Source organism: Trichosurus vulpecula, chromosome 3 (genome assembly GCF_011100635.1).
Source record: "Trichosurus vulpecula isolate mTriVul1 chromosome 3, mTriVul1.pri, whole genome shotgun sequence".
NCBI classification, from domain to species: Eukaryota; Metazoa; Chordata; class Mammalia; order Diprotodontia; family Phalangeridae; genus Trichosurus; species Trichosurus vulpecula.
The window spans coordinates 63,990,851-64,006,977 of record NC_050575.1 but is presented as its reverse complement, the minus strand read 5'-3'; the positions used below and the strand labels follow the sequence as shown (position 1 = coordinate 64,006,977).

Below are 16,127 nucleotides of genomic sequence, written 5' to 3'. Positions count from 1 at the left end.
CAACTCTTCACGACTCCATCTGGGGTTTTCTTGGCAAAGATAAAAATGGAGCAGTTTGCCATTTCCTTCTCCAGCTCATTTTAAAGATAAGGAAACTGAGGAAAACAGGGTCAAGGGACTTGCCCAGGGTCTCATAGCTAGTAAACGTCTGAGGTCAAATTTGAACTCAGGTCTTCCTGATTCCAGACCTAGTGCTCTAAATACTGCACCACCTAGCTGCCCAGTGGGTGACTTTGCAATTGACTAAAAAGAGTAGCAATATGGGATCCCTCAGTTTTTTTTGGTTTATTATGAAACAATGCTTGGTAGCATAAAACATAGTCTTAAAAGCTCTACTCCAAAATCATATTCCCTATGCTTATGTTAACATTATGCAGGATTCCTTGATAAATGTAACCAAGAGATAACTCTGTTTAATAGTCCTCTGATTATCAATATCAACCAAGGCATAAACCTGGGAGACATACTTACCAAAGACATGTGCTATTGTATTGAAGCACGTTCTGGGCTAAGCCCAAATAGAAAGAAGATTGCCTAAGAATGATGAGGCTCTGCAGATGGTCTTGTTTGCAGATGATACAGTGTTAATGGCACTGAAGCCTGGAGCACCGGAGGGCCTCTTCAATTGAGATCCACGGCCACTCAAATGAAAACGGCTTAGGAATCCAGATAAGACAAATCATGTGGATGATTTGCCCAGATAATGACATGAAGTTGGAAGTTTAGTCCATTAGGTCATACATCTTGGACAATAGCTGAAGGTGAAGAGTGAGGTGGACCCAGAATTTAATAGGAGGAAGAGAGTGGGTTTTCAATGATTCTGACCTGCACCCTGCAACTAAAGCCCATTTTTTTTCATATCAGTAATCTCATGGTGATTCTATTTGGTTGTAAAAGACAGAACACAATGGTCTCAAAAGGCTCTGAATTGTAAGTTATCCAGAAAGCAAAAACACATAGTGGCGGTAAATAGGTTATATAGTATATTATGCTCAAAAAGTGCTGAAAAAAGACATTATCTATGAAATGTGTGAATGGAAAATGAATTAGGCTGGTCATGTAGAAGCAGCTGGTAGACCACGTGGAAAAACATGAAAAGATGCTGAACCTGAAGTCAGGAGAGGGCTGGGATCAAACCTCATCCCGACACTTACTGGCTGTGTGACTATGGAGAAGCCAACAATTAACCAACAAATCAGTCAGTCAACAAGTATTTATCAATTGCCTGTTCCTTAACCTCTCTTACTCCCAGTTTTCCCATGAGTAAAATGGACCTGTAGTCTTTACCTTACAGGATTGTCGTCAAGATCAAATGACACAGTGGTAGGCAAAACATGCTGCAAATACTAAAGGATTTTGTAATCTCTATTATTATGAGACAGTGAGAGCCATAGCTAATAGACCAGCAGCTCAAGTTCTGCCCCAAGAGAAGGTAACTTTCTTGAGAGCAGGGACTTCGATTTTTGTTTTTGTATCTCCAACATATAGCACCACAGCCTGCACACAGAAAGTGCTTAATAAATTTCTGCTGAAGTGGCTGGCACTAGTGTCCACAAAAGAATTTATATAATTAAAAGAGCCATACGCTGAACCCAAGCCTGTTGGAAAGATGCTCTTTGTAGGATCTGTGGAAGGACAGAGACCAAAATTGTAGAAGATGAATTCCTTTGCATGAGCACCTGTGAAGGCAGTAGCAACCTGTACCAATCACATCAGAGGATGATCAAAGTAAGGCCCCTTCCAGCTTTAATGCTGTATGACGATTTATAAAGCTATATACGGTAACCACAACTATGCTAGGTGTTGGGAGATACCAATAAACACGTCTGGTTCTAGTTCTTGGGAAGTTTACAGTCAGGATCAGGACGACAACAACAACAATAACTCGTATTTATGTTGCGCTTTACAAATTTTCAAAGGGCTTTGAATAGGTTTTACCACATTTAGTCATCGAAACAACAGTGGGAGGTAGATGCTATTATTACTGACATTATACAGATGAAGAAACTGAAGTTGAGATCAATTGAGGGACCTGCCCAGGATCACATGGCTCACAAATGTCTGGGGCAGGATCTTGACTTGGGTCTTCCTGACTCTCACACCAGAATTCTATTCCCCCGCCACTTCAAGATCCCTTCCAGCTCTGACATTTTAAAAATACATCATCATCATGTGCAGAAAGCTGCCTGTCCTATCTTGTTGTCTATCAAGTGGTGACAGATTTTCTCAAGAGAGCAAAAAGATACCAGAACTGTACCCTACATTCCTCACAAATCGATCTCAAAACACTCCATGTATTTTTGTTTCTTGATTCTGCCATTCTCCCTTCCTTCCTCCCTTCAACATTTATCAAGTTTTTACTATGGGTAAGGCACTGTATCTGATTCTGGAGGACATACAAAAATACCTTAGAAATGATCTCTGTCTTCAAGGAGATTATAATCAGGTAAGGAAGATGCCACAGTTCAATATAATATAAATTTGACTTACTAAGTAACTTACATGTTTTATCAAATCAGAAAAGGAAGAAATGGATTTTAGCTGGGAGAGAGGAGAGCAGGTGAAACTTCCCGGAGGAGATAGAATCTGAGCTAGGTCTTGAAGGATGGTTAGGATGTCATGGTTTTGGCTGGGGGTGCAGATGGGGGAGGAGTGAATGGGAGAGAAAGGAAGGCATTCAAGGTAGAAGGAACAGCCTGAACAAAGGGGTGGAAGATGGGAAGCAAGATGCATTTAGGGGATAGAGAGTAGTCTAGTTTAATGGAGGGTAGAGTATTTGAAAAAGGGTAACAAGAAATAAAACTAGATTGTGCACAGCACAGTGCCTTGTCCATAATAGATGCTTGTTGAATTAAAAGGAAGGTTGGGGCTAGATGATGGAGGGCCTTGAACACCAAAATAAGGAATGTTGTCTGGACGCCGGGGCTGATTGGCCCCAGGGAGTTTGGCATCTTTCATACATGCCAGAGGTTGGGCAGACTCAGATATACACCCAGTGGGCTACTGCAGCAGACCAGTGGTCAGTTGTAAGGACAAAAGGACTGAGAGACAGTTGCTCACCTTAAAGGAGATTTCATACTGTTCTCCACCCCAGATCTCCAGGCCAGGATCGTACCCTCCCAACTCCCAGAACCACTTTCGATCCACAGCAAATAGTCCTCCAGCCATTACAGGAGACCTGTCAGGGGGAAATGGGTCTCAACATGACATATAACTTAAATGCACAGGCAGTTCCATAAAAATCATCACCACCGCCACCACCTTAGAAGCATCTGGTTCTGAACCACCCACTCGAAAAATAAATTCTCAAACAAAATGATGTTGTTCAGTCATGTCTGACTCTTCATGACCCTCTTTGGGGTGTTCTTGGCAAAGATACTGGAGTAATTTGCCATTTCTTTCTCCAGCTCATTTTAAAGTTGAGGAAACTGAGGCAAACAGGATTAAGTCACACAGCTAGTTAAGTGTCTGAGGCCATATTTGAACTTAAGAAGATGTGCCTTCCTGACTCCAGGCCTGTTGCTTTATAAACTGCACCATCTAGCCCCGATCAAAATGGTGTGGTGGCAATTACAATTCTATCCTCACAGTATCTGTGTCCCTCTAAATGTTCTTTTAAAACCCAATCAGCTACTTAAGACTTCACCCAGCAATATTAATATTTGCAGCAAAAAAAAAAAAAAGAACCACAACAGAAATGATCCTTCCAAAACGAGGCAGTAAAGCATACTGAAGGAAGCGCTGGAGCAGGAGTTAGGCCTGTTTCCAGTTCCAGTCTTATCTCTAACTTAGCCAAGTTGTAACCTTCTTGGGCTTCATTTGCCTCCTCTATAAAGGAGGGGCATCCTATTTTGTGGGCCATCCCTACTTTTTAGGAATAGCTATCTTATCCCTCATCCCTCATCCAGCCAAATCAGGAAAAAATGGGTTTTAGGCCTCCTTCTACCACTAACCAAATGTTAGTACTGTGTGAAACTCAGCAAATTATTTTCCCTCTCCAGGCCTCCATTTCTTTCTCTGCAAAATGAAGTTTAGATTAGAACCCTTTATTGCTTCCTTCCATCTCTAAATCCTATTATTTTTATGACTCAATGAACTCACAGAATGACAGAATGTCAGAGTTGGGAAGGAGCTCAGAGGCCATCTTGTTCACCTTGTACTTGATCAGGAATCCTTTCTACAACATTCCCAACAAATTGGGACAAATACCCAACCTTGGAATAACTCCACTTAAATCCTTCTACTTACTGGGTCTGCCCATTCTACTTCTGGACAACTGAGGAATAACAAGGAATCTTTTCCTTATATCAAGCCTAAATCTACCACTTTTCTATTTTTACCTACTACCTCCCATTATAGTTCCAGCCCCCAAATTCCTGAAAATAGAACTCACATCCCCCTTAATATGTCTTCTTTTCTTTAGGCCAATCCTTGTACACCACGGTCTCCAGTTCTTTCACTGTTTGGGTTACCTCATTATGGATGTGCTCTAGCTTGTCAACACCTTTCCTAATACGTGGAGCACTTTCCAGCTCTGACAGTCTTTCAATTTGTGAGTATTTTCAATTAAGTGATATTTTTTCCTGCAACCAAAGTTTAACTTCATATATACTGATGTTTATATTGGAAGAGACCTGTGTAGATATATTTTTGCTATGTAAATATCTATCAGGCAGTTAGGTGGCACTGTGGATAGCGTGCCAGGCCTGGAGTCAGGAAGACATGAGTTCAAATGTGATCTCAGACACTTAGTAGCTATGTGACCCTAGGCAAGCCACTTAACCTCTGTTTGCCTCAACTTCCTCATATGTAAAGTGGGGAAAAATAAGAGCACCTTCTCCTGGGGTTGTTGTGAGGATTGATGGGGCCAGTGTAAAGCGCTTGGTACTTAGTAAGCATTACATAAATGTTAGCTACTATTATTATCTACATATACATATAGATAGTTATCTACCTATTGATAGTCTCTATATGGATAAAGATATGTAAATAAGCTATTTCCTGGGGCTACTACACATGCCACTCAATCTCATATACCTTCTGAAGCCACATCTGCAGTGCTATATAGCCATAATTACGGATCAGAAAGATGAGAGGTACAGTAGAAAGAACTCTCGTTGAGTTGGAAGACCCAGCTCTATTGCTTATTGTCCCAGTCACCTTACCTCTCACCTCAACTGACCCTCAGTTTCCTCCTTGGCAAAATGGGGGTAATGGTGCTTGTACTATTTATCTCATAGGTTATTGGGAAAGGTGCTTTGTAAAATATAAAGTGGTACAGAAATGAGTGTTGTTACTATCGTTATGAATCAGAGCCTCTACAAGATTCCTAATCACCAGTGAATGGCATTCATATTCTAATTCTGCTAATTAGGACAGGAAAATAGTGTCAGATATTTTACAAAGATTCCCAACAACTAGGTTTAAAACTAACTTTCAATTCCCCAGAAAATTCAAGTCAGCAGAGCAATCTATGCAGTTAGTATTCCAGGCAATTGAGTTTTACCATATTCATATGTGGATTATGATGCAGACCAGTGGTGTCAGACTCAAATAGAAACAGAGGCCACTAGTCCATATGTACAGATCCTTGTGGGTCACATACTGACTTAGTTTTAAAATGTGATGTTATCCAAACATTATTGTATTTTTATTTACTGTTAAATATTTCCCAATTACATTTTAATCTCATTCAGGATATATGCCGAAGTGTTGTGGGCCATGAGTTTGACACTTCTGGTGCAGACTATGGGAGAACCAAATTGGTAAAATGCTGAAGTCTCTAAAAATGGAATTCTACCTTATATGGAAGGAAGGAAAAAGGGAAGCAGAAATTTCTGAGATGATTGATTAAAGGAATTAAGGATATTTTGTGTGAAGAAAAAAAGACATAGTCACTGTCTTCAAGTATTTGACAAGCTATTACATGAAGAGGAATTAGAACTGTTTTTCTTGGCCCTAAAAGGCAGAACTAAGACTAGTAAAGGAAAGTTACCAGGAGGCAAATTTCAGCGAGCACAAGGAAGAATTTCCTGACAATTAGAATTTGCAGCAATGGAATGAGCTATCTTGGAAGGTCATGAGCTCCGTGTCCCTAGAATTGATCAAACAGAAGCTGACTAGCAGCCACTCTGTTAGGGACATCGCAGAAGGGCAGGGAATAGGATGAGATGACTTCTGGGGTCCCATTTATGAATGATGAGAGCAGTCAGGCTAGAAAGGGAGGAGGCAAATATCATTCGCTAGGCTGGGGGTCTCCCATTTATTTCTGAAAAGCAGCTACTTTCATTTCCCATAAATATCAATATGTTGGAGACTGGGAAAGAGAAGTGGGAAGGAGTTGTACTCTTGACAATGAAGGCCATGGGAGAGGCAGGGAAGGGGGCACTGCTATCATAAATATCGAGAGACTCAGTAAAACAGGAAAACCATACATTAAGATTAGAGATGGCTAGACCAACCTTTAAGCTTAATTAGCAGATCCCAATGATCTGGTTGTAAACTACTCATATTAGGTACTGGTTGAAGAACATGGATTCACACTTTGTTAACTGATTTGAGAGACAGAATGGTGTTGGACTTGGAGTCAGGAAGATTGAGTTTGAATCGCTCCTCCGATACTTAACTTCATGTATGATCCTGAACAAAAATCATAACCTCTCTGGGCCTCAGTTTCCTCAATTGAAAGATGAAGAGTTTGAGCTTGATGATGTCTCATGCCACAACTCTAAACTTATGATCTGATTTACTGCCAGAGTGGCAGGAACTTTGGTCAAATAAGAAGGCTGAATTTCATGCACTTACTCAAATGGATCACTGGGGTCAGGTTTCTGCAATTCCAGAGGGATGGGGATCCTCTTGTAATACATCTCCCAGTCAAATGCTCCCCGCATGGCATCCCCGGCCTGTGTCTTATACCCAAAGTGATCGTTATCGATCACATCAATCATTGGGCACACGATGGTCTTTCGGTTCGAAGCGATGCGGTCTGAAGAGGCCGAGAAACATTTATTAAGGAACAAATATAGATCCCTTTTATCATAGAGATTTATACTACCTACAGATATCTTAAAAATAGCTTCCCAGGGCAGCTAGGTGGCACAGCGAACAGAGCACTGGCCCTGGAGTCAGGAGGACCTGAGTTCAAATCCGGCCGCAGACACTTGACACACTTACTAGCTGTGTGACCTTGGGCAAGTCATTTAACCCCAATTCCCATGCCTTCCCCCCTCCAAAAATAAAGTTTCCCTATTCCATTCAACTAGTGCTTGAGTTTGTCTCAATTTTGTTAACTAGGTTGGCTGGCATAGTAACTACATGTGGCTATGGGCAGGTCATTGCCCCTCTCTGAGCCTCAGTTTGCTCATTCATAAAATGGGATAATAATAATGATGATGACAACAACAGCATTCCCTAACTCACAGTGCTACTTTAAGGAAAGTGCTTTATAAACTGTATGAATGGGACCACTAGCACAAACTAGCTATCTGAGGAAGTTTCTACAAAACAGCGTCTGATCTACTCAACTGATGTATAAAAGGGCATCTTGAACAAATAAATCTCGCAAGCGTACAATAAATTATCAGGTACAGAGGAATTGTCGTGAGGGACTAGGTCAATGTTTCCAAAGCTATGCCAATACTCTGATGCCTCTCCTTCTGGCATGTTGGAGCTGGGCCGAACCTGCTCTGAGAAAGAGGGTGAAGTAGTGGAAAAAGCACTAGACCTACTGGAAAACCTAGATTTGAGTTATGGCTTTCTCACTCTCTGTGTGGCCTCAGGCAAGCCACCGAATTGTTTAGTTTTCTCCACTGCTAAATAATGACATGACTGCTTGCATTATTCATTTCATAGGATTGTTGTGAGGAGCAAACGAGCCAATTTACATAAAAGAGGTTTGTATGCCATAAAGTACTACAGAAATTTAAGCGATCACTATATAGTTTTCTACTAATAGTGGTTTTCTATTGGATGATTGACCCTTCAGGCCCAGAAGTAGTCTCCTGCTGTTGGTCTCAAAAGATGACAGTTTGAATTATGTAGAAAGACATTATGGCTTTATGGATGAAAGTTATGACCCCATCTATCATTCCTTAGGACTAGTAGGGAGGCAGTCTTATGTCTACACTCATGGCACATATTATCTATGAAAAAAAGAAGAATGATTTTTCCATGTGTGTTTGCGGATTATAAAAATCACCCTCATATATTTCCATAGAAACACAGTTAATGACTAGACTAGAAGCTCAGCTTTGTGTCACACCACTAAATTCTTTTTATGAGCCACTGAGTGACCCCACAATGCCTTACTCCTCTAAAACACTATAAATTATGCAATTTAATGGTGTGTGTTTTTTTTTTTGTAATGAGAGGAAGATGCTTATGTTCCCTGGGTTTAATTAAATGAACAATGTTTACCAGAAATACTGGGCCAGGGGTGGGAACCTGTAAACTCAAGGCTTGGTTGCAGGTTTCCCACCCCTGTACTGGGTTTTATCCTTCACCCAGTACACTGAAACATTGGACGTTTGGGCCTAGAAGCTCACAAGTAGGTGACAGATGTTCTCCTGAATTGTATTAGAGAGCAAATCTTCTACATTCCATATTATACTTTATTGGTTCTTTTTCCTCACTTAGCCTCCTAAATATGGAAGGTTCTACAAAGTCAAATCCTTAATCTTTTGTTCTCTCTCAATACCCTCTGACTTATAGAGCTCATCTTTCAACTATGAGTTCTATGCTAATGACCCTTAAATCTAGCTCTCTAGTCCTGTTCCCTTTAGTTCTAGTGCCTAATGCACATCTTCACCTCAAACTAAATATACTTCAAATTGAATCATTCTCAGCCAGCCAAACTAGCTTTCTTGCCAACTTCCCTATCTCTGTTAAACAGGTTGCAAACATTGGAGTAATCTCTGACTTCCCCCATTCCTCTATATTCATCACTAAGACTTCCTGTTTATTCCTACAAAATGTTTTTCAAATTCATTCCCTATGCTTATTGCCACAGCATAGACCAGGCTTCTATCATTTCTTTCTCTCATCTCCTTCTAAAAGTACTTATAATAATCACAGAATAATAGGAGCTTTGACTTTGAAGGGACATCCAGTCCCACTTCCTACCCAAAGTAAGCACCATCTCTGTAACATCCCATTGCTGTTGTTTTTTTTTTTTTAACTTGACACACCAGATTGCTGACTCCTATACAGAGTTACTAAAATCCTCATTCTTCTCCCCATAGTTACTGAACCCTATCTTCTGCATCCTGCACTTAAGATTTCTGAGACCAAGGATAGGACTTTTTTGTTTATCCCTGTTAAATGGCATCTCGATCATCATTTCACTGTTTAGATCTTTCTAGATCTCCATTTTGTCTTCCAACATATTAACCATCCTTCCTAATTCCTTGTCACTGACAAATCCATTAAAAAGGCCAAATCTTTGCCTACATCAGAATCAGAGATACAAATGTTGAATAGAGACTCTCTTTTCCAATCTCGTGCTCCCTAACATTCAAGCTTTACCTGTAGGCAGTCTACTTGAGACCTCTCTTCAGATGGCACTGATTTATTAATCATCATTTCTTCAATATGATTATTCAGCCATTTATGAATTCCCTAACCATACAAATAACTTGCTTAAATCCAGGAATATTATGTTTGTGGTATCTCTGTGAACTATTAGTCAAGTAACCCTGTTAACAACAAATGCCTGAAAAAGAAGGAAATGAGGTTAATTCATTATGACTCATTCTAAGTATACCTTGGCCAAAGAATTGAACCTTCCCTTCTCTTTTTCCCCCTACCTTTCTTTCTTTCCTTTTTATGTACTTCCTTTCCTCCCTTTAATTTGAGGCCTATTTATCTTCAATTTCCAATAAAATGGTAAGTTATTTGAAGGAAAGGATCACACTTTATATATCCACTATGGAGCCCAACACAGGTCTGGGAACACACTGTTATATTCAATAAATGTTTCTGTTGATTGAATCCATGCTGAAAGACAAGTCAGGAAAGTAGCCAGATGCTGAGAGCCTACGTTCACTGTCCAATAATCAATCACCCAGGACTTTGCTGTGCCTCTTTACCTAGTAAGGGTGGAAGCCAATTGACATTAGCTTCACAGTGTGAGTCCAAAAATGTAATGACATCGCCAATGGCCACTGAAGCTCCCAGCATCCGAGTCCTTATGAGTCCCTCTCTCTTCTTGGTTCGGAGGATTCTTACACTTGGAAACTGGGCCATGTAATCTTCCAAACGCTTCTTCAGGTGTTCTGTGCATAGACAAGAAAAAAAAGACAGGTTAAGGGTGGAATTAAGAAGGGCTTCTTATACTAGGGCTTCTCTATAAAGCACCTCCCTTTGGAGGCTGAAGCTGGGGACCATCAACAAAAGTATATTCCAGGGCAAGGAAGGCAGAAGCAGGACATGATGTGGTGTGCTGGTACATCAAATTAGATATTAGGACACTTGAACTCTAACCCAGGATCTGCCATTTACCTACTATTTGACCTAAGGTAAATCATTTTTCACTCCACCTCTCAAATTCTTCCTCTTTACAATGAAGGGATTGGATTCTAACATCCCCTTAACACTACCATTTTATGTTCCAGGATCTGTTCTGCCTCTAAAATTATACATTCTGTGGTGATTTCTGGGTCTAATATTATATGCTTTAAGATCTCTTCCAGCTCTAAAATTCTTTGATTTGGTCATTCATACAAACGATCACAGACAGCTCCTGGCTCTGGGCAGTAGAGCCTGATTTTGCTAGTTTTCCTCTGAGGTTGGAGTTTGGTAATGATTGGCTTCCTCTGATTCATGAACTCAAGCCCTGAGCTTTTTTCACTCTTTAAAAAACAGTCCTTAAAAAACCTCCATTCTCCAAAAAAGCATTTTATTGATATTTTTGCTTTTATATCCTCTTTACTTCTTAATATGGTACTCCTTCTCCCCTGCTCAGTGAGCTGCCCACAAGGGCAAAGAATAAAAAATAGAAGAGGGAAAAAAAAAATAGTCCAGCTAACACCCTGCCCACGTCTGACAGGATATGCAATGTTTCACATCCATAACTTATCTTTCTACAATGAAAGGAAGGAGGCTTTTCTCTAGGGTCATGGTCCCTAAAGTTCTTTATAAAAAAAGATGTTCCCATTTTTCCAGTCCCTTTAATTTAAAAACCTCCCCAAATCCAGCAATTCAAAGAACATTTTTGGTGTCCACTAAGTACAATGTCCTGTGTTTGGTAAGGAGTGAAATGAATAAGACAGGGCCTGACTCTTAGAGGATGCAACGTCTAGTGGAACAAAAGAGATATGAACACAAACAGCTATACTAAAAAACAGATCAGAAGTGCCAAGTGCCTGTGATACCTGAGGAAGAAGAGGTCACCTCCTGAGATCACAGAAGGCTTCATGGAGAAGGTGGCATTGCAGCTGGGCCTTGAAGGCTTTCAATAGAACCTTCTGTAAGACCCAGGACATTCGAATGTTTTTCCCCCCATAGCTTGTGCAGCTGGAGTAATTACCATATACACAGAGATTAGTTAATGGGGTCAGTAAAATTGGAACTCCTCACTGTTTGCTCACAAAGATTAATACAGCTTCCCTTAGCCTGTGGCAGATTCTGCTGGAACCAGAAATCAATTCCACCTAATTCGGCTGCTAACTCTTTCCAAAGGAGTTTTTCTGTGAGATCAGACAAGATATTAAGAGGCATGATGACATTACAGATATACTGTTCTCTGGTCAGGAACTCTATCAAAGCCAAGGATAAAAGAAAGAACAGAAATCTACAGCTATCATCTTTGACTGCAGCTCATTTACTACCTGGTGACCATTTCAAGTCACTAAAATTACAGTGAGATTTTCTCTTTCCAGGCTGCACACCCCCAAAATAACCGTTCCTTGTTCATGTCTTGAAGACCACACCAAGATAGAGAGGTATCACTAAATTCCTTTTGACACAGATGGCTGCTGTTAACTTGAGACCTACTAATTGATCCCTGCTGACAGGTCATGGAAGTCTGAATAATTATTTGGGAGGCAATTAGGCTTCTTTTCAGTCCTTTATTAGAAGGCTCATTTCCATAAAATCAAAGATGGGATAATTTAACAGAATCAACTCCTCCGATAAGGATGTTTTTATATGTCAGTAAAGGCAAGAGAAGGGATTTGCCATTATAAAACAGAACTTCAGAGTTGGAAAGGAATAGAGAAAAGAGAATGTTTATAGGTAGAAGGATCCTTTGAGATTATCAACTCCAATCTATTCATTTTACAAGTAAGAAAGTGAAGGCTAGAGAGGTGAGGTGACTTGTTGGATGACATATAAGTTAGTGGTAAAGCTTAGAGAAGAGTCTAAGTCTTAATTGTGTAATCATGGGCAAGTCATACATTATCTCTGAATGACTTCATTGCCAAAAAGAGATGCCTGTTGTGAGAGTCACTGAAGATATGGCATATAAAATATCTCTCAAGTATGAGCTGCTATTACTATTGATTACTATCTTTGAGTGTGCCCAGTAATTGGTACAGGTAATAAAGGGAAAAAAAAGCAAGAGTTTATCAAAAATAATTTTGGTGAGTTAGTGGGTTTTTTGCGGGGAGGGGCAGAGTTGGGGAGATGAAAGAGAGGTTTTCCCTAGTTTAAAACAATTTTTTGAAAATCTTTTAAAATCTCATCCAACTGTCCATCTTCTTGTACCCACTCCCCTATTGTAGTCAGATAGTCAATAAGCATTTATTAAGTGCCTGATTATGTGCCAGGCACTGTGGTGGGGATACAAAAAGAGGCAAAATACAGTCCCTGCCCTCAAGGAGCTCATAATCTAATGGAGGAGACAACAAACAAATATGTACAAAAAGGCTATATACTGGATAAGAAGGCAATAATTACAAGAGGGAAGGCATTAGAAGTAAGAAGGATTGGGAAAGTCTTCTTCTAGAAGATGAGATTTTAATTGAGCCTTGAAGGAGGCCAGGGAGGTCAATAGGTAGAGATAAGGAAAGAGCATTTCAGGAATGGGGGACATACAGAGAAAACACCCAGAACCAAGTGATGGTGTGTCTTGTTCGTGGATTGAAGAGTATGTGGCAGGGAGTAAGGTGTAAGAAAACTGGAAAGGTAGGAGTGGGCTAAGTCATGAAGGGTTTTGAACAAAAAACATAAGATTTTGTATTTGTACCTTTTGGGCTACCAAACTTTTTGCAGCTATGCTCTGGAAAACTTAATCCATTCAATTCTGGAAACTTCCCCCAGGGATTGGTGAGTGAGCGAAAATGCAGGTGGTACACTCTATTTAGTAGGTCCCAGACTATGCTTCACATCTCACCCAGGCTGCCTTCCATGCATTCCACCTCCCTCCTCTTTCCATTTCTTGCTCGAGAGACTGTAATCAAATCAATGTCAATACTGCTGTGGAAAGTATGTGTCAATTGACTCCACTAGGGCTCCCCTGAACTGACTCATTTATTACTTGTATCCCCATCACTTAGACTAATTCTTGGCAAAAGTGCTTAATAACTGCTTCCATTCATTTTGTAGCCTCCTTTACATGTGGGAATTGGGAAAAGCCCATCCTCTGGTGACAGATTTTATTGTCACAGCTTCAATCAAACAATACTATGTGATTTTCTGATGGTCAATTTCTACAAAGAAATAAATCAAGGAGAATTAAGAAAACAAGAATAACTCCATTTTACACATGTGAGGGTGTGGGACAAAGCCTCTTTCAAACTTGGACTACATCTATATATGAAGAGGTCAGGGATGTCGCTGGGCAGGTAGCAGAGACAATGACTTTGTCCCCTGAGCTTTGTTTGCCTTTTCAACCTTTTATTCTGCCTATTCCTCCACAATGGCAAACAGGAGAGACTTAGGTTTTAAAAACTGGAGGACCCTTAATTACTCTTTGTAATTTTTAAGCAAGTAACTGCTGTGGTAAAGCATGGCTTTCAGAAATGAAAATTTGGGAAGTAAATTAAATAGTCACCATGGGCTAAAGTAAGGTCTCTGTCCCAGAGGACAGAGCCTGTGACTAGAAAAGACCAAGCCTAAGGTGATCAGCAAACTGGGACAATACAGCTCTTTTTTTCTAAAGAACTTGGCACCTGGGGCTGATCGCTTGCTCAGGAGATAGGAGACCTTAGAAGCCAGATACTAAGATAATAAAACTGGAAAAGGCTTCTGTTTTCTAAAGGATCAAGCACTACCCAGTGAAGGAGTTGGAGGCAGTGGAGACCAGCAGAGAAAGCAGTGAGCTGAGGAGACCGGTGTCAAGGCAGCCACTATGTGTGTCCCCTGCTTATGCACATTCCCTGGACATGTACTTCTACCACATGTATCCATACATGAGAGCCTCAGCTACACAAGTTTCCTATATAAGTGTCTTTCCTTTTATGTTTCTTATGTGTGATTTCTCTAACAACCAATGCTGTGTTTATTTGTGGGAGAGTGTGTCCCAAGTCTATGGGAGAAATGTTTTGTTTTTATTTTAATTTTTTCCATTTTCTTTTATAATTCTGAACTCAATAGACAACAAATAAAATCAGAGCAGAAAAGAGCTGTACATGAATCTACAAATCTTGATTATGTAGAACTTGCTTTTCAAGTATAAAATAAATTCAATATATGTAATTTTCAAAGCTGTCTTATTTGTTTGTGATTCATTCTGGCCTTCCTTTTGTTCTCTTCTCACTTTTTGTGGGAGGAAGGCCCTTATTACTAATCCTGCTCCACAATGAAAAAGAAAATCCTGGTAAGAAATATGCATTTTCAAGCAAAATAAATTTTGATGTCTACCAAGTCCAAAAATGCTTTATGAGTCCATCACCTTTCTGTCAGGAGGTGCTTCATGACTGGTCATTTGGAATTGTGATGGATCACTACATTGACCAGAGTTCTTAAGCTTTTCAAAGCTGTTTGTTTTTACATTATTTTTCTTGTATAAATTATTCTTCTGGTTCTATAACCTTTATTATGCTTCAGTTCACATAAATCTTCCCAGATTTCTCTGTAATCATACCTTTCGTCAATTCTTAGCATACAATAATATTCCATTACATTTGGATATTATAATTTGTTCAGCCATTCTCCAGTTGGTGGGCATCCCCTTGATTTCCAGTTCTTTGCTACCACAAGAGTCACTATATGTACATTCCCTCTCTCTTTTGGGGCATATGCTTAGTGTCGTTGAGTTAAAAGGTATATACAGTTTGGGGTATAGTTTTAAATTGCTTTCCAGAATTGGTACACAGGCGCAATTCACAGTTTCAACAATAGTGCATTTTCCCACTTTCCCAACATTTGTCATCTTTGCCAATCTGTTGGGTGTGGGGTAGAACTGCAGAGTTGCTTTAATGTGCATTTCTCTAGTTGTTAGTGATTTGGGGCATTTGTTTCATATAGATATTGAATATTTCATTTCTTCCTTTAAGAACTACCTATTCATATCCTTTGACCATTTACCAACTAAGAAATAACTTTTGTTTTTATAAATTTGAATCAGTTCCTTATATATCATAGAGATGGGATGTTTAGCAGAGAAACTCCCTGCAAAGGCTTTTCCACATTTAACTGTTTCCCTTCTAACTTTAACTGCCTTGTATTTGTTAGTGAAAAAACTTCATTTCGTGCAATCAAAATGGTCTGTTTTATCTTCCGTGACCTTCTTTATTCCTTGTTTGGTCATGAGTTCTTCCCTCATCCATGGTTGGGAGAGATAACTTCTTCTTTGCTTTGATAATTTGTTTTTGCTATCTTTTAACCTCGAAGTTATTTACACATTAGAGAATTGTTTTGGTACATTGCCATGTGCTGTTTGTTTCTACCAGAGGTTCTTAACTTGGGGTCAATGTACTTGTTTAAAAATATTTTTATAACAATTGATATAATTGGTTTCGTTTGCAAATTCTATGTATCTTATTTTATTCATTTAAAAACAATATTCTGAAAATGTTGCTTTGACTAGTACCAAATGGTTGATGATTACTATTTTGTAGCATAGTTTGTGGTCAGCTATGACTAGGCCCTCTTTCTTTCCATTTTTCTTCGTTATTTCACCTTCTTCAACTTTTGTTCTGGCAGATGAATTTCACGGCTGTTTGTTCTAGTTCTATAAAATAATC

General features: G+C 39.6%; 1 protein-coding gene across 1 annotated transcript in view; it reads right to left on the bottom strand.

Annotated features, from left to right (window-relative positions):
• Nucleotides 1-16,127, bottom strand: part of GALNT10 (polypeptide N-acetylgalactosaminyltransferase 10) — a 179,516-nt gene that overhangs the window by 25,929 nt on the left and 137,460 nt on the right. Inside the window, exons 5-7 of the mRNA XM_036752856.1 lie at nucleotides 10,089-10,274; nucleotides 6,805-6,988; nucleotides 3,061-3,178 (exon numbers count right to left, since the gene is read on the bottom strand). Coding sequence (XP_036608751.1) covers nucleotides 3,061-3,178; nucleotides 6,805-6,988; nucleotides 10,089-10,274 — 488 coding nt within the window. The remainder of the gene's footprint in view (nucleotides 1-3,060; nucleotides 3,179-6,804; nucleotides 6,989-10,088; nucleotides 10,275-16,127) is intronic.